Raw genomic sequence first — 20962 nt, 5'->3', positions numbered from 1 at the left:
ATTACTGTACAGATAATTCACGACAGATTGAATCAAAGAAATTCATAACAATCAAATCTTTAATCTTTTATGTAAATTCTCACCTATTCTGTTAGTTTGTACTTTAGTGTTAGATTGAATTCTTTCCTATTAGCCATAATGGTTAGCTGAGCACTGGTTATTATACCTAGAGCTTCTGTAGTATCTGAAGTACCAAGTGAACGAGATTCATAAACTTCCTCTGGGCCATGGATCCCAGCCTATATATAGCAGGTTAAACCCCCTCACCAAATACAGGGATCAAAGAATCAGCTAAAAGCCATGGCATCAAGAAACTTTCATGAAATTCAAACTGATAATCTTTTGATTACTTATTTGAAATATATGTGTGCTACACCAAAAGTTTCACTTTACCTTCTAAAAGAGAAGGGGGGGGGGGGGGGCAGACCAGTAATTAAAAAAAAAAACTTTGAGGGGATTTTTGTTAAAACCATTTTATTCCTAAGATAATGAACAATCTAAAAAGGTAATTAAGTTTGTTTACCGATACTTTGAAGTCACATAGGTCAATTTATCCTAAATCCAACAAAATCAGAAAGCTATCTTATTGATTTTCATCCCTGGAAAGTCATTTACAAGTGTTTGTATAAAAGCAGGCAATGTGGGGGGGGGGGGGGGATGTGAATTTTAGCCTCAGACTTTTTTCTTTGATGAGACTGTGAAGTTTGGGTAATTAATGTTTTTGGGTAATTAATGATGATTTAAAAATATGTATATTTCTAGAGAGTGTGCTGTCACAAAGTTTTTACTCTGAGGACACGTCCATTTTTAATTGATAAAATCACTCGATCTGGAAACTAAATTATAGCGTTGACATCATGATTGTCAGCACTGCCAGTTATTGACTGTGTAGAGTAAAACAGTAGTGCTGATGAGAGGCAGATAAACTTCGAGATTTATGTTTATAACCATTAGCCCAATGACCTCATGCTTTACCAATTACCTGCTTGTACTGTACGATTTTTTTGGTCAATTTAAAATCTCATTGTCTTGTTTGTTTAGTGTAACGGTATAGACACAATGATTCCAGTGGGGCATTACGCATTTCACCTTAACTCTGTTTATGGCTTTCTTAAGACAATGAGAAATCAATCAATAGTGGCTTCTCGTTAAACAAAAGATTTGTAATTTATTTTTTATGACAATTTTATTTTAACATGCAAATAGTGCTGCAGCCGGTTTAATTGGGATACTATATGTTTATGTACATGATGTAATGGTACATCTGTTAATGAATTTGACATACATTCCAGACGGCTGACATTTTTGGATCTCATTAATTTCATTGGCTATAGTTTAGACTTGAGTACATTGCATTCCAACAGTGTACTTTCATTGGAAAATAGAGGCAAAGTGTTCTAAGCTAGCAGAGTATTAAAACTCCAGGATTTTTGAAAAAAACCCAACTTTTTTTCATTTTGTTAAGCAAATGAAATATAAAAAATGTCATTACAAGTAATAGTATCAAGAGGAGATAGTTTACCAAACAGTGAGTAATTTAATTATACTTTAATGTTTATAAGGGTATCATGGCTGCAGTATTTTTATTTTCAGTTTTGATATTAAATGACAATGTTTATATTTAATCATGTTTTCAGATTCCAAGACTCAAACATTTACTGACGTGTACTCTCCTAAAAAGAAAGGTGAACCTAGACTTTAACAAGCTTACAATGTGGTGTGGCCTTTATGCTTGAACATGTACCCACTTAAAGTTTTGTTATGCTATGTCTTATAAAAACTACTTATGCCAAAACATTTACCAACACCTGTAGATATGTATACATGTATATAAGAGGAGAAATGGCTATAAGACATGTTGGAGTAACATGTTTATATGAATCACATGGAGTTGCATGCTGTCTGTATAAGCCGTCATTCACCGACCACCAACTGCATGCCTCTGTAGTCCCTATTGAATAACTTTGGTTAAATGGGCTAGATTATTGATATATATACCACATACGTTTTATGCCATAAGTTTCAGATATAAGGGATTTGAAATTATCAGCTATTCCTATTGGCTTTCTTCCTTAGCCATTGAAAGGAATTTTCTGATATCTGGATAACAACTATTAAAACTGATTGATATTTTAGTGTCTGTATATAAACCTGTTTTCCGCCCTTCTGGTTCTTATTTTCCTCCTTTTTAGGTAGTATGCTATACCTTACGTTTTTCAGCTGATCCCAAATATCAAGTGATCCTTCCTTATCCAAGCTTGTGAAACCTCTGAGAATCTTAGTCTGTGTAGCTGTCTGTCTGTCATCAAGGGGTTTTTTTTCTGCTTGCAAATAAGATCCCCAATAAATAACCTAAGGGTACAATTTTCATTTGGAGGTTGCCCTGTATTGATGATTTTTTTTTTATAGGGAAAAGATGGGATATCTGTCATCGATGACTGCTTTAGCTCCTGGCTGGCTGATCTGTTATTGACTTTTTTTTTACAAGAAAAACTCATGGTTTATCATCAAAAGTGGCTCCAATAATGTCTTGAAAGGTTTTAGTAATTAAAGGTTATAGAGTTTGATCTACCTTTGTCACAGATATAAATTAGGGTATTGCTTGTACCCTAGAGTTTTTGATGACAAATTATAACATAAAGAATTATACATCAATTGTACATAAGTCATTGTACATTGAGTACTTCTTTATAGCAGATAAGCTTGTTCTGTGCTTAAAATCAATCTACTTTCTTGACTCTAAACTAGAAACTAAACCCTATTTATGGTTCCATAAGTTTTAAGTTTCTCTATTCTAGTGAAGTTGCTTGGTAAATTTCTTTTTTTTCAGACAAAGTGTAGTGAAAGAGACATGATAATGTCAGAATTATAATTGATAGACTTTTTTAATACAAGCAGCCCAAAAAAGCTGCCTCATACATTCCAGAGAATATATACTTAGGAGTTGACCATGAGTGATAATAAAGAATTGAACAAAGGAGTTAACTTGGTCATTGAACGTTTCATTTAATATTGAGAAATATATTCAGGTAGTCTTTTACATCTTTAAAAAAGGGGTTGGGGGATGTACGTAAAATACATTTTCAACGTGGTAAAAATTAGGTTAGCACCGTGGCCCAAGACCTCTTTGTTTTTAGACACCATAAGTATGGTTTCTAATCTTCTATGCCTTTTGCTGTTTGCATTTTATTCCATATCGAGATAAGCATTATTCATTCGACATGTTTTTGTACCGTTGACAATTAGAGCTACATTTATCAATGAATACTATGCTGGTTGATTTTCTTTTTTGAATTTATGCTATTTTTAGTGGGGTATGGAGACTGTTCTTCAAATAAACACAAGGAAATCTAGAATTATGTGTAAATCGACTCTAACTTGTAATAAGTGGTGTCTGTATATATGTTGGAATAATTAATGTGTGATGATGAAAATAATATTTGTTTCATCTTTATAATTTTTTTGCATGAAATTTTACAAGCCCTAATAATTGTATATTAGCATGATAATGGTGATGTACATAAGGTGCAGTCTAATAAACCTGGAAACAAGGATAGTCTTAAATTTTGATTCTTTAGAGTTTGTTTAACATCAACCCTTTTTTTTTAAATGTGAAATTAATTAAGATCATAAAGTGTGATTATATACTTGTGGCTTAATTATTTTTGACTATTTTGCCATTAAAGTTTAACTGGTCAGTTTCTATTTGTTTTAGTTGGTGGACATAGGGGAGGTCGTGGGCGTGGTGGCAGAAATACAGCGGGCCGAACATCAGTGGCCAATTCCGAGCCCAAAATGGATGGTGTAGTACAAAGAATGCTGTCTGCAAAAAACTTAAAATTGAATGAACTCAGGAACCAGATTGAGGACATGCAGACAGCATTCAGGGACCTCAAAGAGGAGAATAAGCTCCTCAAAAAGATGCAGCATCGACAAGAGAAGGCCCTCGTTAAATATGAAGAAACCGAGGGTGAGCTTCCTCAAATTATTGCCAGGCACCAAAACGAGGTGCGAACACTAAAGGAGAACTTACGTAAAACGCGTGAGAAATATGAAAGGACAGATCGTTACCTCAGGGATGCAGAGGATGAACTTGACAAGGTGAAGGGCAAGTTGAAGCGGTACAAGTCTCTGGCAGACCAGAATAATCTCAAGGAGAGGGACGAACTTCAGAAAGAAAATCAGAGGCTGCAGATAGAACTAGAGGAGAAGGAAATTAGGATAAAGGTAAGGAAACAAAGGTGTACACAGAAGGGAAAAAAGGTAAGGAAACAAGGTGTACACAGAAGGGAAAAAAAGGTAATAAAACAGTATACACAGAGGAAATATAGAAATTAGGATAAAGGTAAGGAAACAAAGGTGTACACATAGAAAATAAAGATGTCAGGGAGAAGGTAATAAGGCAGGTAAAACACAAAAAAAAATATAGAAATTAGGATAAAGGTTATAATAGCTAGGAAACAAAGATTTATGCAGAGAAAATAAAGACATCAGGGAAAAAAGTAATAAAACAGGTATACACAGAGAAAATTATAGAAATTAGGATAAAGGGTTTACACAGAAGGAAAAAAGGGTAATAAAACAGGTATACACAGAGAAAATATAGAAATTAGGGTAAAGGTTATAATAGGAAACAAAGGTGTACACAGAGAAAGTAAAGACGTCAGGGAGAAGGTAATAAGGCAGGTAAAACACAAAAAAAAAAATATAGAAATTAGAATAAAGGTGATAATAGCTAGGAAACAAAGATGTACTCAGAGAAAATAAAGACATCAGGGGAAAAAGTAATAAAACAGGTATACACAGAGAAAATATAGAAATTAAGGGAAAAAATAATAAAACAGGTATACACAGAGAAAATATAGAAATTAAGGTAAAGGTGTACACAGAGGATACTGATGATTAATCCAGAGGAAGGTTGCAATACAAATGTGTACAAATAGGAAACTAAAAAAGAAGATATTCAGATACCCTGATGGACTTTAATGTAAATATTGCAGGAAATGGCAGGTAATAGATCTTAAATCTCCCAAAATTAAAATAAAACAGTCTTTTAAGGTGCCTATTAACTTGGTTAAACTTTAACCACTTTAAAAGCCTTGAAAGGGATAGTCATGTCAAAATTCCAGAAATGAATTATTTTATGGCACTGGTTTTGTAAGGTAATTGAAGTTGGGAACAAAACATATCAATGTTCAGAAAACTGAGAAAAATGTTGCCTTGGAAAAAATAAACCAAGTAATATTAAGACACAAAAAATCATCTTTATTTTAACAGACGTCTGCTGAAAATTTAATCTGTTATCGGCTTTTACCTCCAGTGGAGGTGATGAATCCTGAAAAATTACAGGCAAAAAAATGAAATTTTATTATTCATGTATAAACCAATAGATATGATTGCCCTTTAAATACAAATCATTGAAAATAATGTGTCTGTACTTTAAGATTGCTGGTAGACAGACTTTAATTGCAGTAACCTAAAACTGTTGATTTAGTTTTAAACATTGATGAGATATAAAACATTTAACATTCCTCTAAATCACAGGAATTCTACAGGTACCTGTCTATTGGATCTTTATTGATTTGTTTGTTGATAAATGTGCAGTTTGTTGTGAATTTTTTAGCTCATCTGAGCCGAAGGCTCAAGTGAGCTTTTCTGATCACATTTTGTCCGTTGTCTGTCTGTCCGTCTGTAAACTTTTCACATTTTCGACTTCTTCTCAAGAACCACTGGGCCAAATTCAACCAAACTTGCCACAAAGTATCCTTGGGTGAAGGGGATTCAAATTTGTTCAAATGAAGGGCCACGCCCTCTTTCAAGGGGAGATAATTCGGAATTACTTAAAAAATAATGGCTTCATTTAAAAATCTTCTTCTCAAGAACCACTGGGCCAGGAAAGATGAAACTTATGTGGAAACATTCTCAGATAGTGTAGATTTAAGTTTGTTCAAATCACGACCCCTGGGGTAGGGTGGGGCCACAATGGGGGATCAAAGTTTTACATAGAAATATATAGGAAAATATTTAAAAAAAAATCTTCTTCTTAAGAACAGCAAAGCCATGATTGGTCATATTTATATGGAAGAATCCTCAGTTAGTGTAGATTCAAGTTTGTTCAGATCATGACCCTCAGGGGTAGGGTGGGGCCACAATGGGGGATCAAAGTTTTACGTAGAAATATATAGGAAAATATCTTTAAAAATCTTCTCCTTAAGAACAGCAAAGCCATGATTGGTCATATTTATATGGAAGAATCCTCAGGTAGTGTAGATTCAAGTTTGTTCAAATCATGACCCCTGGGGGTAGGGTGGGCCCACAATGGGTGATTAAAGTTTACAGAGCCTGAGAAATATATAGGAAATAATCTTTTTCTCAAGAACAGAAAAGCCATGATTAGTCAAATTGATATGGAGGCATCCTTGGGTAGTGTAGAATGAAATTTGTTCAAATGAGGGCCCCCAGGGGTAGGGTGGGGCCACAATGGGGGATCAAATTTTTACAAATGAATATATGAAAAAAAATCTTCTGCTGAAGAACAGCAAAGCCATTTGTTATATTTATATGAAAGCATCATCAGGTAGTTAAAAATTCAAACCCACCCCCACCCCCGTAAACTTTTCAATACTGAACTGATTTTTGCTTTTTTTTCCCCTAGTGCTCAGGTGAGCGATGTGGCCCATGGGCCTCTTGTGTTGATTTATTTATTGTGGGACTTTATTAATAAGGGCCACATTTTGTGAAGATTTATTTAGCTTATTCCAATATTTCAATTAAACAATGAAGGATTAAGCAGCAAATTTTGTTCTCTGCTCTTTCTCTCTGTCTGTCGGTCTCTCTACCATTAAATTAAATCCTGAACAAAACTCAGGAATTGTAGGAGATAAAGTCTTTATAACTTATATTTAAGTTTAAGGTCAAACTCACAATCAGAACTTTCTAAATGCAGCTAATAAAAGTGTTCCATTTAAACCTGCAAAATTTACAAAATCACAACGAAAAAATAAACAAAGACCAAAATGGATGACTACAGATTGCTTACTCCTACGAAAAGAAGTTAGAAATTTAGGGAAGAAAGTACACAAATATCCAAACAACTGTGAACTAAAACATGCCTTTGCAAAATGTAGAAAAGATTATAATAAACTAAGAAAAAGTCTTAAATCTAATTTTTACATTAGTATTGCAGAAGAAATTAACACGCTTTCGCCACAAAACTCCAGTAAATTTTGGAATAAGATAAAAGAAAATAAATCAAAGAAAACTAATGCAGAAACAATTGGAATTTCAGAATTCGTTGACCACTACAAATCCTTACTGAACATTCAATATACTGATGAAGAGAGCTTGAAATACAAGTACACTGAACTAAATACTGAACCAAATCCATTAGACTTTTTGTTTACTCAAGATGAAATAGAACAAAGCATTTTAAAGCTGAAAAATGGTAAAAGTGCTGGGCCTGACTTAATTTTAAATGAGTTTATTAAAACAAACAATACTACCCTTTTACCTGTCCTTACAAAACTGTTTAATATTCTACTTAAAAATGGAAAAATGCCCAAAGAATGGAACCTTTCACTTATAACATCATTATACAAAAATGGTGATCCTAATAATACAAACAATTATAGGGGTCTCAGTGTTACAAGTTGTTTAGGAAAACTTTTTACAGGCCTTCTACAGAAACGCTTAGATAATTATCTTGAGTCAAATAATCTACTAAGTCAATATCAATCTGGATTTAGAAAAGGTCATAGGACCACTGACAATATATTTGTACTAAAAACACTTGTAAACAAATATCTTTATACAAAGAAACAGAATTTATATGTGTGCTTTGTAGATTTTTCAAAAGCATTTGATACTGTGTGGAGATCTGCACTTTTATACAAATTGAATAAAAAGGGTATTGGTGGTAACTTTCTCAAACTTTTGACAGACATGTATACAAATACATACTATTCTTGTAAAAAGGACAATCAAATGAGTGAAAAATTTAAAGCTAATAGAGGAGTCAAACAAGGTGATAATTTAAGTCCAACACTTTTCAATATCTTTGTTGATGATTTTGTGAATTATCTTAAAAATGTAAGCACATATCCTGCATATCTAGATACTATGCCAATAAATCATATGTTTTTTGCTGATGATCTGGTCCTTGTATCAGAATCAGAAGTTGGTCTACAAAACTGTATAGATGTTTTAGGAAAATATTGTTCAGACTGGAAATTGTGTGTTAATATGGATAAAACAGATGTTATGATTTTTTCAAGAAAAACAGATGATGAAACATCATTTAGATTTTATTACAATCACCAAATGATTAACATAACGAATGAATATAAATATTTGGGTGTTGTGTTCAGATCTGATGGAAAAATGAAATTTGCAGCTGAACAACTATCAGAACGTGCTAGGAAAGCATATTATGCTATTAAATCAAATTTTCCTGCAAACATTAATTTTTCAGCTGAAATTATGTTAAAATTATACCAGTCAATGATAATACCAATTATTACATATGGATCTGAAGTATGGATAACTGACTTCAAATGTGATTTAATGTCTTCAGACCAATTTCCTTTTGAAAAAACACAACACTTAATATTTAAAGACATACTAGGGGTACATAGAAAGGCATCAAATCTTGCTGTTTTATGTGAATTGGGTCGTTTTCCTTTGTACTATTTATGCTATGAATATATGTTTAAATATTTTAAGAGACTTAAGGAAATGGAAAACAAACATGATTATAATAATTATTTAGTGATTTCTGCATTTAAAGAAGACAAAAAACTTGTATCTAGAATATCTTGGCAAAGAAAACTGTCTTCATTACTACAAAAATTAAATATCACTTCTTTGGATATTTCTCACACAACCTTGAAAAACAAATTACAAGAGCATTACCAAAACAAGATACATGAACAACTGAAAAATATAAGCAAATCAAACTCTGGAAAGTTAGCTTTTTATAGTAAAATTGTAATTCAAAATGAATACAAATTGCAAAGTTATTTAAAGCTGCCTTTAAAGAAAAGTTTTAGATCTGTATTAACAAAATTAAGGATCAGTGCCCATCCATTGTATATTGAAACGGGCAGATACTGTAAACCCCCTATTCCTAGAGAAAAACGTTTATGCTATTCATGTAAATTATTTATTGAAGATGAAAAACATTTTGTTCTATACTGTTCAAAGTATGACCAATTTAGATGCAATTATACTGATATATTTAATGTAAACACATATACTAGTGATAATCCCATTAGAAAAATTGTCAATCCTACAAATATTACAACTGCTAGAAGGATATGTTGTTTTTTGAAAAAGTGCTTTGACACCAGAAAAGAAAGCCAGCAATGAATACTTAGAAATATGTGAATATACTCTACATTATTTTGTTCAACTCACATTTGTCACTTTGTATATGTATGTATTATTCTTGTTAATTCGTTTTATGTCATGACTGTATGCCGACATGGTAATTGTCAATAAAGTGAATTGAATTGAAAGTCAAGGTCATACCTGAAAGTCAAGATCAACTGTAAATTGAAAAGCTTATTATGAATCATAGATTATCATTCCACACACAGAAACCCCACAGAAAATGTAAGGAAACTGTTCATGAAGAAGTACTGGAAATTTCAAGCAGGGTCAGGTTTCTGCAAGGTTCCACTGACTATAAATCCATTTTGCAGAAACTAGCATTTTTCTCAAGTGTGCTGAACACAAAACTGAAACTCTGCTTGACAAAGCTTGTATTTTTTGTAGGATCTGGAGAAACACATTGTAAATCTCAACAAAAACCACAGGCATGAATTGGGGATTGAAATGGCAAGAAACCGAGACTTAACGAAGCAAATGGATACCCTCAGAGATCAGAATAATCAGCTAGAAAAACTACTCAAGGTATTTTATAAGGCAACAGTAAAAGAGTTAGTTAATTATTGTCTGGGATTGACAGTATCTGTTTTCTGAGGTGAACTAGTTGTGACATTTATGTAGTTTTTTACAGTCAGGAGGATGGTAAACTTTATACATGTATATACATATATATATATATTTACAGTTTGATCTAACATACTCAGTATCGGTCCTTTAACGTTTTCGTTTGCTTTTTTTCTGTAGTAATTTGACTTCTGCAGTACTTCTCCCCCTGATTTCATCATTGATGGTTTTAGTATCACGGTGACAATTTATTTGGTATGGATGTTTACAGTTGTAATGTTTTATAAATAGGAGAAAGACAAAGAACTTCAGATCAAGAACATTTACGCTAACCGTTCTCGAGCTCCTCATCGGCTTCCAGCTTCTTATGGGGGAACCCCCCATGACACTCCACCACCTAAAGCAAGAAAAAGGGCACCCTCGCTGCAAGATCTGACCCCCAGAGAAAAAGTCAAACTGTACGAGGAAAAGAGGAAAGAGGAGGAGAGAAAACAGAAAGAGGTGTGTATTTGTGTTGAAAAGGGAGATAACATTGATTTCATTTTCTGTCATAGGAGAAGAAAAAGAGCCTGGCTGAAATTGTTGAGGTATCTGAATGGTGTATAGTAGCGCTAATATAGGTGGTGTTTGAGGGTTTACTCAGGGCTGTGTCAGGAATTTTAAAGGTGGAAAAGACATCTTCAAATAATGTTTAACACTTTTTTGTTAAATTTTAATAAAAATAAATGAATTCAAGAGTACCAGTAAGTGAAATCCCTTTTCGATCTGAAAAGACAATGACTGAGCCACATGAAAAATTTACAGTATATTCTATAGTAGGTGAGGGAATGCATTCAATGTAGAGGTCTTGGTGTGTATCTTTACTGAGTGCGATAAGTCTAAAGAAAAAAATACAAGTACCAGTAATAGAAATGGTAAATGAATTTTGAAAATATTATGCTTATTTTCATTCATAGTCAAAGAAAGGGCGAGGTGATGGTCCTAGGATGGCATTTAGCGATAATATAGACAAACACAGCCGTGATACACAAAGTGATAATATAGACAAACACAGCCGTGATACACAAAGATCTCATGACCATGACACATATAATAGTTATGGTAGTCCAGAAAAGGTATATAACTCCAGCAATTCATGTATATACTCTGTGAGTGATCTCCCTTACACAATCCTGGTTTGGTTTTTTATCCATGTTGTCCTTCCTTTTTTAACTTTTCAGAATTTCCTAATTCTATCTTTTCTGTACTAGGCCTATATCTCTGCTGAATTTATAATAAATTGCAACATATTTTGTTCCTGTGTGCATGCACTTAAATTGTCAGTTCATTCTTTCAAATTATGTATTAAGTAAATGATGACATAGAGTTTGAATATACATGTAGTCATTAACAATTCTACAAAATTTGCAATTAGGAGAACTCACTTCTGAATCACACATAAATAATGTACCCTGCACCACTTAACTTTTAGTTTACCTACAGTACACACAAATATTGAAAAATTTTAATGGTTACTAAAGGTCAGAATATCAGGTATCTTTATCTTTACCAACCATACTAATTAACCTACAGTGCCACAGCTTGGGAATGTTTCACCACTGCATTGTCACCATATGTAACCTGAGCATACTTTTAAATTACTGGTTTTGATAACAGTAATACTCAGAAAAATGTTTTTTACACAATATTTGGAATATTTTTCCATACAGAACTCGCAGAGCAAGGGCTATTCTACCTCAACAGAATATGCCCCCGCTCCAACCTGGAGGCGACCTGCCCCTGGGGAACATGAGTATGAATCAGCCAAGGAAAATAAACCTCCCTTGCCTAGTACGGGTAGAAAGCCGTTTGGCTTTAAGTTCCCTGGTAGCACCACTAGACCAGAGGTATAATACATGGCTGTTTGACTCTCAGGCTGCAGTGTATTAGAGTTCCTTCCGAACTAATCCTAGCTGTCATAATTGTGTTCACTTCTAATGATTAGGAGCTTGACATTTTGTAGAGTTTACATTTCTTTATGGAAACATAACCTCCTGTGTTGCAACAAAGTTGGTTATCATTTAGTAATGATGCTGCTTAGAGTCTTTCTAAAGATTTTTTTGTTCAAATATATATTCATTTCATATAATTGCAGATCAAGTAATTGATGAAGGTGTATATTCTGATCTTCAATTTAAGATACATAATTAGCTAAGATTTAAAATATCTCTGATCATTGGAATAATAAGATCCATTCAATATTTAATCGTGTTTTTGTATGGTGAAGGTCATTCTAATATTTCTTCCTCTGAAAAATACATGTATAATAACAGTTAGCATTTTATAAGAGCAAGCTGTGAATCACAAAGGTTATTATAACAAAACAGAGAAAACATTGAATTCTTTGAAGACTAAAGGTGTTAATTACCGTGTTATTAATCAGTATATTCTGTCCTGTGTTTTGTCTGTTTGCTGTGGATGTGTGTGGATTTCAACTGAAGCCTTTGTTTCTGTTGCTGAGATTTCGGTGTAGTTTTTTGTCTGGGTTTTTTTCTGTAGTAAAATTGTTTTTTATAAGTTTATCAATTTTCCATTCATTAATTGTGTTTAAAAAGCTAAAAGTTTGAATTCTATGCACCATGCTGCTGTGATTTGTAGCACATTCCCTAACACGAAGAGTCTTTATATAACAGTTGATTTTATTGATTTTCTATTGTCCTGTTTATACATTATTAAATAGTGTTCATGATTACTATTTCTTAATTGTTTTGCTTGAAATTACATGATCGACAATTCTAGATGTTTAATCCAATAGCATTTAATGGGCATTTTGTACATTGCATGTTATTCGTGTACAATCTATATTTAAAATTTCTTTTGTATGGTATGGTTCAGTAGAAAATATACAGTCAAGTGTCTGAATCAAATACAAAATTTGAAAACCAGTCTATCAAACTAACAGATATTGAATATGACTTTCAGAAAGAAATAGAAGAATTTGAGGCAGTTATTGCAGATGAGGTGACAATTTTGCACACTTGGTCTCTGCATGAAAAAAATGCATGACGTTTAGTTCCCTAAGGATTCTTATTTATAATAATAGAGATTTAAGTAAAACCCAATGTGCTTGGTGACTTTCCTCACTATTGTATTCATGGGTTTTATCTTTTTTTTTAGTTGTTGGCTTGCATTTGATTTTTTTCCGAGACAATGTAGCCATTGCATGATGACTTCATGAGTATCAACATTTAGTTTTATTAGGATTGTTATACTGTCTAGTAGAATGTTACATTAGTACAAAGATTTATATTAAATATACAAAAATAAAAAAAAAAGAAGAATAATATGTGTCTCATCAAAAAGTAAAAAGAAGATATATTTAATTTGTTTATCGATATCATAATTTTGGAATAATGGAATTTTGAAATGGATGTCAATAAAGTAATTCACCACGTGTTGATAAGATTGTTATGAAGATGTGGGCCACTGATGTTTTCCTTAATGCTAATATTTTTGGAGGGTGGGATGGGTGGGGGTAGGTAAACCTTTTAAGACTTGCCTTATTAATTACATTGCTTCTATCTTGATTTGATTTCTTTGTTAATTTTACTATGCCTTTCTTGTATTTGGTTATTTCTACATGTTATTGTAATGTAACATTTTTTTTCCATATAGCTAACTTATTCATTTTTATTAATGTGAATTTCACATGACAATAAATAATTTAATCCACTGCAACCATTTTCTCAACATCTTTGATGATATAGAATGGTAAATCAATATCAGTCTTGATTAATTATTACTTCTATGTACATGACATTTGCATGCCATACAAAATCAATTACTTTTCATTTGTCCTTGGAAGTACATTGTGTGAAATGTGTTGAATATCATTATTTTGGATAAGACGCTGAGTCACAATGTATGATACTAGTTTAATATTTTACAGCAACAAGAGAAAAGTCGGAGGGAAAAAGAGGAGAAAGAACGAGAGGAAATGGAAAGGAGATTAAATCAGGAGCGAGAAGAAAAAGAACGTAGAGAGTGGGAGAGACGAGATCGAGAACGGAGAGAGCGAGAAGAGAGAGAACGACAAGAGGAGGAGAGGCGAAAAAACGAGGAGGCTGACTGGAAACTAACACTGGAAAAAGAGAGGCTCAAACACGAGCAGGAACAGAGGGATAGCGAAGTGAGGCGACGGGAGGAACAGCAACGCCGGGAGAGGCAGGAACAAGAACGCAGGGAACGCGAGAGACAGGAACAAGAGCGCAGGGCCAGGGAGGAGCAAGAACGAATAGAAATGGATGATAAACTCCAAGCAGAACGGAAGAAAAAGGATGAACTTTTAGCGAAGCTAAAGGAGATTGATGAAGGGAAGAATAAGAGCAAGGTACCTGAGAAGAAGGAAGTAGATACATTCTTTGTTACTTCAGGAAATGTGGATGTTGTGGATAAGAAAACAGACAAAAATAAGAAAAAGGAGAAGGAAACCGACAGTTTCTTGTTTTCTGCCAGTCGGAAGGACAGTGATGGGGGGCTAGGTTCAGCTTCCAGCAAAAGTAGCTACACATTTTCTAAACCAATTGAAAATATGCATTCAGGGAAGCCTGCAAGAGATGATGTGACTGTTCCATATATTGAAAAGAAGAAACAGCAGAAGGCACAGGAAGATGTAGATGAATTTGGTGGATACATGCCGTCATTCTCCAGCAACAAAACAACATCGAAAACGACTAAGAAAAGTGGAGGTATTGTGTTCAATGATGACTTTTTGTCATCAAAACCTCCCCCGAAAAAGACAAATAAAAAGAGTGATTTAATGTCAGATCTATTTGGCAAGCAAACAAACACTACTAGTCAAAATTTAGATGATAACGATATCTTTAAGCCATCCACTACAAAGAAAACAACCACTGTGAATTCATCCAATAAGAGTTCTTTCCCCTGGGATGATGATGATTCAAAAACTACAGCAAAGAAACCTGCCACAAAGCGTGAGAATTCCACCAGCGCATTATTTGGAGGTGGAAGTGCTCTCATTGATGATGACTTTTCAACAAAAGACTCCTCTAAAATGTTGCCAAGGCGACCGCGGCAGACCACCACCACATTCCAGGCCCGGCCTGCGGTGACTGCAGTAGATCATTATGATGACGATATTGAGGAGGTGATTCTGTAATTGTTTTGTAGCTTATAAAAATTGTTCTGTAGTTTAATATTGGAGGGAGAGATATTTTTCTAATTTAATACTGTAAGTATGGAGGGTTGTGTATTGGATCTGAATTATCTGACTGCACATTTATGAAACTTGAATTGTCTTGCATTTTGTTTTCGTTTATTTTTCGTTAAGTATAATTGCAAGGCAAGACTTTTTAATTCATTTCACTTTGATTTAAAAATGTTTAATGAAGCATATTATACATTCTGAGTTATAAGTTTCTGTACAAATTTGTTTTCTTTTCTACGAGAAAATACACATATAAGGAAAAATACTATTGATATCAACTGTAATGAGAGGAAGTTTTTGTGCCATTCTATAGGACTTACAATCTTTATATGTGGTGTGTTTGAGTCAAAATGTCATCTATACAAATGTTTAGATAGGAAGGTAGATTTATACAGGTGCCAGGTTTTATAGCTGTGTCGTGAAGTTACAGGGTCTGTAGTGCAGATGTACTTATTTGTAGATTATATACTCATCTCTGTATTCTGTCAGGAAAGCCCCCCCCCCCCCCCCCCCCCCCAAAGTGATATATGGGACACCTCCTAGACAAAAGTCCCCTAATACGATAATCAATCACATTATTCTTGGTTGTGAGTTCAATAATGTAAATATTTTACTCTTCTTTTTTTCATTGTGCTATTTATTAGTGTTGGTGCATGTGAGACATGAAAATTTATATTTCACAGTTCATCACAAAATAAAATAAGATTCAAGTTCAGATTCAAAACTATCAGCTTTAAGTATATCAGACTTGTAACATTTATACAAGAAAAACAATATTTAGTCCTTTAAAACATGTCCTATTTTCTTTATAATTCATTTATATGTACTTCCTATTGCTTCAGTCCAGTATCTGTGATATTGCGGTCACTCCGTCCAATTTATATTAGTTATAGAGTAGCCAAATAGACCATGTACATCTTACTATCTTTTACAGCCAAATATGTTTACAGTTTGTGTATCTATATTATTTATTGTTGAAATTTTAATTTCAGTTTTCAATGCTGCATTTTTATTTATTGAAATTTCTGCTTAGTATCTATAACTGTGAGCAATTATTTTTTTTAATATTTCAAATCATATATTGTCCAAAAGAAACAAAACAAAAAATATACTTGGATATCAGTGGACCTGATTATTATACAATCAGCCGTGAGAGCAGTATGTTATATAAACATGTATTACTGGTTCTTATGGAGCAGCTTATAGACTTATTGCTCTTTTATGTGACAGAGTTTCTCTGTTTGTTTAATCTTTAACAATCCAAAGATCTTATAAATAAAGATATATTAATTATAGTCATTAATGATCTTTTTGTATCATTTTGGAAGTGTTCTCCTTGCATTTATGTACATGTAACTTGCAGTATTTTATTTCAATGAAAATCACCTAAGGAAAGATTGATTTCCTATATTTAACAGCTTAATGCATTATGTAGTTAAACTTGAGATCTTCACAAACGCTTAAAAACTGACATAAGAAGTTTGTACATGTACAATGCATGTTTTTGTCTTTAAAAAAAACCAATCATGCCCCAACAAAGAATCCAGCTGCAGACATCTGGGATGTACATAAAGAGCATTTATTTAAATTTATAAAAGAAATCCACAGTTGGCCAAACTTGGAGAAAACTAGTCTGAACTGCCAGTGTACATAAGCTTCCATCTGCATCAATGATTTCATTTGCTCTTGTTTTAAGCTTTGTTTTGAGTGACCAATCATTGGAATTGACCTTGGATTTGACTTGAAATTAACCAGTTCTGATTGCTATGTCTTCAAAATTTGTTTCCTATATGAATCTGTCTAACATTTCCAAGGTGTTTATTGAGCAGTCTCCCAAAAAATTCATGGACCAGTCAGAGAGATGTTGGACAGCTACTGTGAACATGGAAATTTATGCTTGGGGTAATTCCCACTAAATATGGTATAAAAAAGATTTTGGCTAAAAATTTCCCCCATACCAACTCATTTATACATGCATTATTCAGTTTTAATGATACAAAATTCTGGTAACCCCCACATTTAATGTGCTTTGTATTAACTCACACAATTTACAAATGCATAAATATCCATGTTTACACTGTATGAAGATTTTTACATCACACTCATTTTTCATTTATTTCCAAGCTTAGGTTGGATCTTCACAGTCAACATGCGGTATATAATCATTACAGTCAATATGTATGTAATCCTCACAATCAACATGTTGTATGTAATCATTATAGTCAACATGCTGTAAGTAATCCTCATAATTAACATGCTCTGTGTAATAATTACAGTCAACATGCTGTGTGTGATCCTCATTTCTACTGCATGTTGTCTGTGAGGATTACACAGGATGTTGACTGAATTGATTACTTATAGCATATTGGCTGTGATGATTACATACAGCATGTTGACTGTGATGACTTCATATAGCATGTTGACTGTAATGATTACATACAGCATGTTGATTGTGCGGATTACATACAGCATATTGACTGTAATGATTTCATACAGCATGTTGACTTTCTACAGAGTGAGATTTCAAGTACAGGTAAATAAAATTAGTTGTCCATTTTCAGAGAGAACTAGAAATACTTGTACATATAATCATGCCTTTCTGTACATCATCAACATTTGAATATTTTTTCCTCTTCTAGAGATATTTTAAAAATCTTCAGACACATACCATAAAATATAAAAAAAAGAATTTAAAAATTCAATAGAATTTTTTATTTGAGTTAAAAAAATGTCCAACGACATATTGCAGTGTCCATACAAAAGCAGAACTTGCAAGCCAATATTAGATGAGAAACTATAAAGCAATCTGCCAAGCAAGGTAGATTTGGTTCAATGTTTTATTTTCTTTTTCAGAAATTTGCTGTTGAAAAATTGTTAGAGAAAGGACAAAAAAATAAATACTGTAAATCACCACACACTCGTGACACATTATTTTTGTGATATAATAATGTTGTATTTATAAACAAGACAAAATTTTTGCCAATTCTGATTATTGTTCTATATAATCTTTAATAATACTAGCATAAGCGAGAATGAAATTTTTGTGAGCAGTGGGTCTTGCGTAATTACACAAAAATAAAATTCTCACGAATAAAAAGTGGTTTACAGTACATGAAAGGAAAAATATTTTCTTTCATCTTTTTACTGCATTCTTGTGAATAAAGGAAATAATTTTTGCAGGAAATCAGTAGCCAACACCATAACTTTGATCATCCATCCAATTCACCACAGACCCGCACAAATACTTTGGCAGTGTTTCAATACCCTCAGTGACTAGGTTCAGTTAAATGATTAATATCAGTCTAATGGGATGTCAAGTGGTTGTCTCTCTGTCATAGGTATCTGTTTTTCTTCTTCTGATTTTTCTAGTGACCAAAGACTGGTGAACTTGTTTACAGCAGTACTACATGCAATGATCCAGCAGGTCACTCCTAATCCACCTTCAAGAATCAAATGTCTAATTAAATCTCAAAGTATATAAAATCTGCACCATTTTCTCATGTCTAATAGCAATTGCATCTGTCATATCTAAGACTAAAGATTGCTGCATTTACATGTAGATCAGGTAAATATAAAGCTTTAGTTCTATAATATTTATTCAAGGCCATCATTAAAAAAATGTGTGCTTGCTCTCTCCTGATTCAGGGTGGAAAAAATGGGTAGGTAGATAAGTTGGGAAAAAAATATTTTCAGAAATTTTTCAACATCAATACTTAATTTTCACAATTTATTGAAACTGCTGAAGATACAGTGTATTAATTAAATTAAAATAGTTGTTGAGGGATGAAAAATGCCTGAAGGTTTAAAAAAGTTTTGAGTCGGGGCCATTTTTAGTCAGTCAGTAGGGAGAGGGCACACAAACAATTTTTAAAGATGGCCCAATCAATATTTTTATTATTTACCTGGAACCCCTGTTGGAAAAGATACAATTTTATGAAATGGGTAAAACCAGCTCTCTGGGAACATTAATAATGGCTCACTTCTGTTCGTTAAAATGATCACCAACATTGTTAATGCCTAAAAAGAAGTATAATACTGTCAATGGAGGATTAAAATTTTCAGTGAAAGTATTTTTACAAACTCTTCAATGAAGTCTAAATAAATGCAGACACAATTACTGTTTTAATTTGATATTTTTATTTAGTGTTATTGCATTGCTAATATAATCAAATAACCACTATCATTTAATACAGGATCTACCCCCCAAAATAATTCATGAAATTATTATGAGAAAATAAACAAATTAACTTTCAACAGTGTATACTTAGATCTTTAAAATTGTTGATGACAAATACTATAGTATTTAAGACTATAAGGGAGATGACTCCTTATAAACAATGATTATTCAGCCTCTTTTGCATTTCAAAAGTTAACAATACCCATATTAATGCCCAAAATATCAAAGCATCACAACTTTTTTAATAAAAAATGTTTTACCTGAACAACATATATTCCAACTTTAACCCCTATATTAATGACAGCTATTTTGTTATTACGTGCTGTAGCTGTGAAGAGAAAATTGAAAGCGGTTAACCGTTAAAACTTTCTATCACAAAATGCTGTACAATATAAATCGCTACATCATTTTGAGAAATACATACCTAACCGTTTAATTTCTGCTGTGTGTTTATCTATTTTACGCTGTATTTTGGCATACTTTGCAAATTCCTCTGTCATACTTATTGTATCTTGTTCTACCTTAAGGTCCTTGATTTCGGAGCGGATATTTATTTCACCATCTGTAACTTTGTAGACAATTTTACTTATCTGAAATGCATAACCAAATACCCAATAAAAGTAAAAAATATCGACACATATCAGATATGATGATGATGTATTATGTTTTGTACTTCACTGCAAATTATAATAGTGGCTGATGAATGTCAACAATAATATCATTCACTATGTTGACATGAAAAACGTGGAATTTAGTGAAAAAACTAGTTTACTATGACTAAGAGGTCAGAGTATGGACAGTGATACCAAATAATATTGAGAAAATGGTTTTTTTTTTCGTATTGTGAATTGTCAGTCAAATTCTTTAGGTGAATCTACCAGCAAAGAGTTTACACTTTTATGGATAACACTCTTCTATGTAATTTTAATACATTGAATACCACTAATACAACCACCAAATAAGACAATTACAGTCAAACCTCATTATCTAAAACTTGGTGGGACTGAGTAAAAACCTTGAGATATTCAGAGATTCGGGATATTGAGATTAAAATATAGAAGGAAAAAGTTGGGACTTCCATGTCACTTTAACATATCTAAGGTACTCAATATATCAATCTTAGAGATACCAAAGTTTATATACTTGTAATTACAACTGCACTGACCATCATATTTACTGTGCCAACAAGCACACAGTCACAGGCTCATTAATTTTATACGTACTACAATTCAGGACTGCAAAACAGTATTTTGAATAAAAATGTTCATGAAGCTGAAACGGGGATTCATCTACCTGGAACTGTGCCTACAGTGATGGAGATTTAAACTGTAGCATACATCTTGAGCTGAATGTCCTTGATTTTTTCAGAAGCACTAAGTCCGTGTTATAAATTACAAAATAAAAATGGTGAGAAACGGGAAATATAGTTAAAATACTTACTAAAACTGATATTTTCTGGGAATATTTAGGTAAAAATTGAAACAGTATTACAGCAATAAATATAAATATCATAAGATACATAGTCACACTGAATAAAAGAAAATTAATTCAATGTTGATAATTATTTTTGACATCCGAGACCACTACACGTAAGAGCAAGCGCAACGAAGACTATGATAGGAACTCTT

General features: G+C 32.8%; 2 protein-coding genes across 2 annotated transcripts in view; one reads left to right on the top strand and one right to left on the bottom strand.

The window, feature by feature from the left end:
• The window catches only part of LOC133185468 (uncharacterized), a 41046-nt gene that overhangs the window by 5449 nt on the left and 14635 nt on the right, over positions 1-20962 (top strand). Inside the window, 7 exon segments of the mRNA XM_061320705.1 lie at positions 1638-1685; positions 3716-4227; positions 9775-9912; positions 10243-10452; positions 10908-11066; positions 12913-12951; positions 13880-15097. Coding sequence (XP_061176689.1) covers positions 1638-1685; positions 3716-4227; positions 9775-9912; positions 10243-10452; positions 10908-11066; positions 12913-12951; positions 13880-15097 — 2324 coding nt within the window.
• LOC133185467 (guided entry of tail-anchored proteins factor 1-like) lies at positions 17847-20896 on the bottom strand. The gene is made up of 5 exons (XM_061320704.1): positions 20775-20896; positions 19759-19924; positions 19595-19662; positions 19060-19174; positions 17847-18597 (listed from the first exon to the last, which is right to left on the bottom strand). The coding sequence occupies exons 1-5, from the start codon at positions 20853-20855 to the stop codon at positions 18455-18457; spliced, it is 573 nt and encodes a 190-aa protein (XP_061176688.1). The 5' UTR covers positions 20856-20896; the 3' UTR covers positions 17847-18454.

Source organism: Saccostrea echinata, unplaced genomic scaffold (genome assembly GCF_033153115.1).
Source record: "Saccostrea echinata isolate AGI-Se365-2 ecotype Australia unplaced genomic scaffold, CSIRO_AGI_Sech_v1 ptg000012l, whole genome shotgun sequence".
Lineage (NCBI taxonomy): Eukaryota > Metazoa > Mollusca > Bivalvia > Ostreida > Ostreidae > Saccostrea > Saccostrea echinata.
The sequence above is the reverse complement of the archived record's forward strand: the minus strand, read 5'-3'. Positions and strand labels throughout refer to the sequence as shown.

Coding starts and splice junctions, on each gene's coding strand:
- LOC133185467 (XM_061320704.1), bottom strand. CDS start 20,855: ATGTATCTTATGATATTTATATTTATTGCTGTAATACTGTTTCAATTT. Junction 19,925..20,774: donor CCCAGAAAATATCAGTTTTA/GTAAGTATTTTA, acceptor TATGCATTTCAG/ATAAGTAAAATTGTCTACAA. Junction 18,598..19,059: donor TTTTCCAACAGGGGTTCCAG/GTAAATAATAAA, acceptor TGATTCTTGAAG/GTGGATTAGGAGTGACCTGC.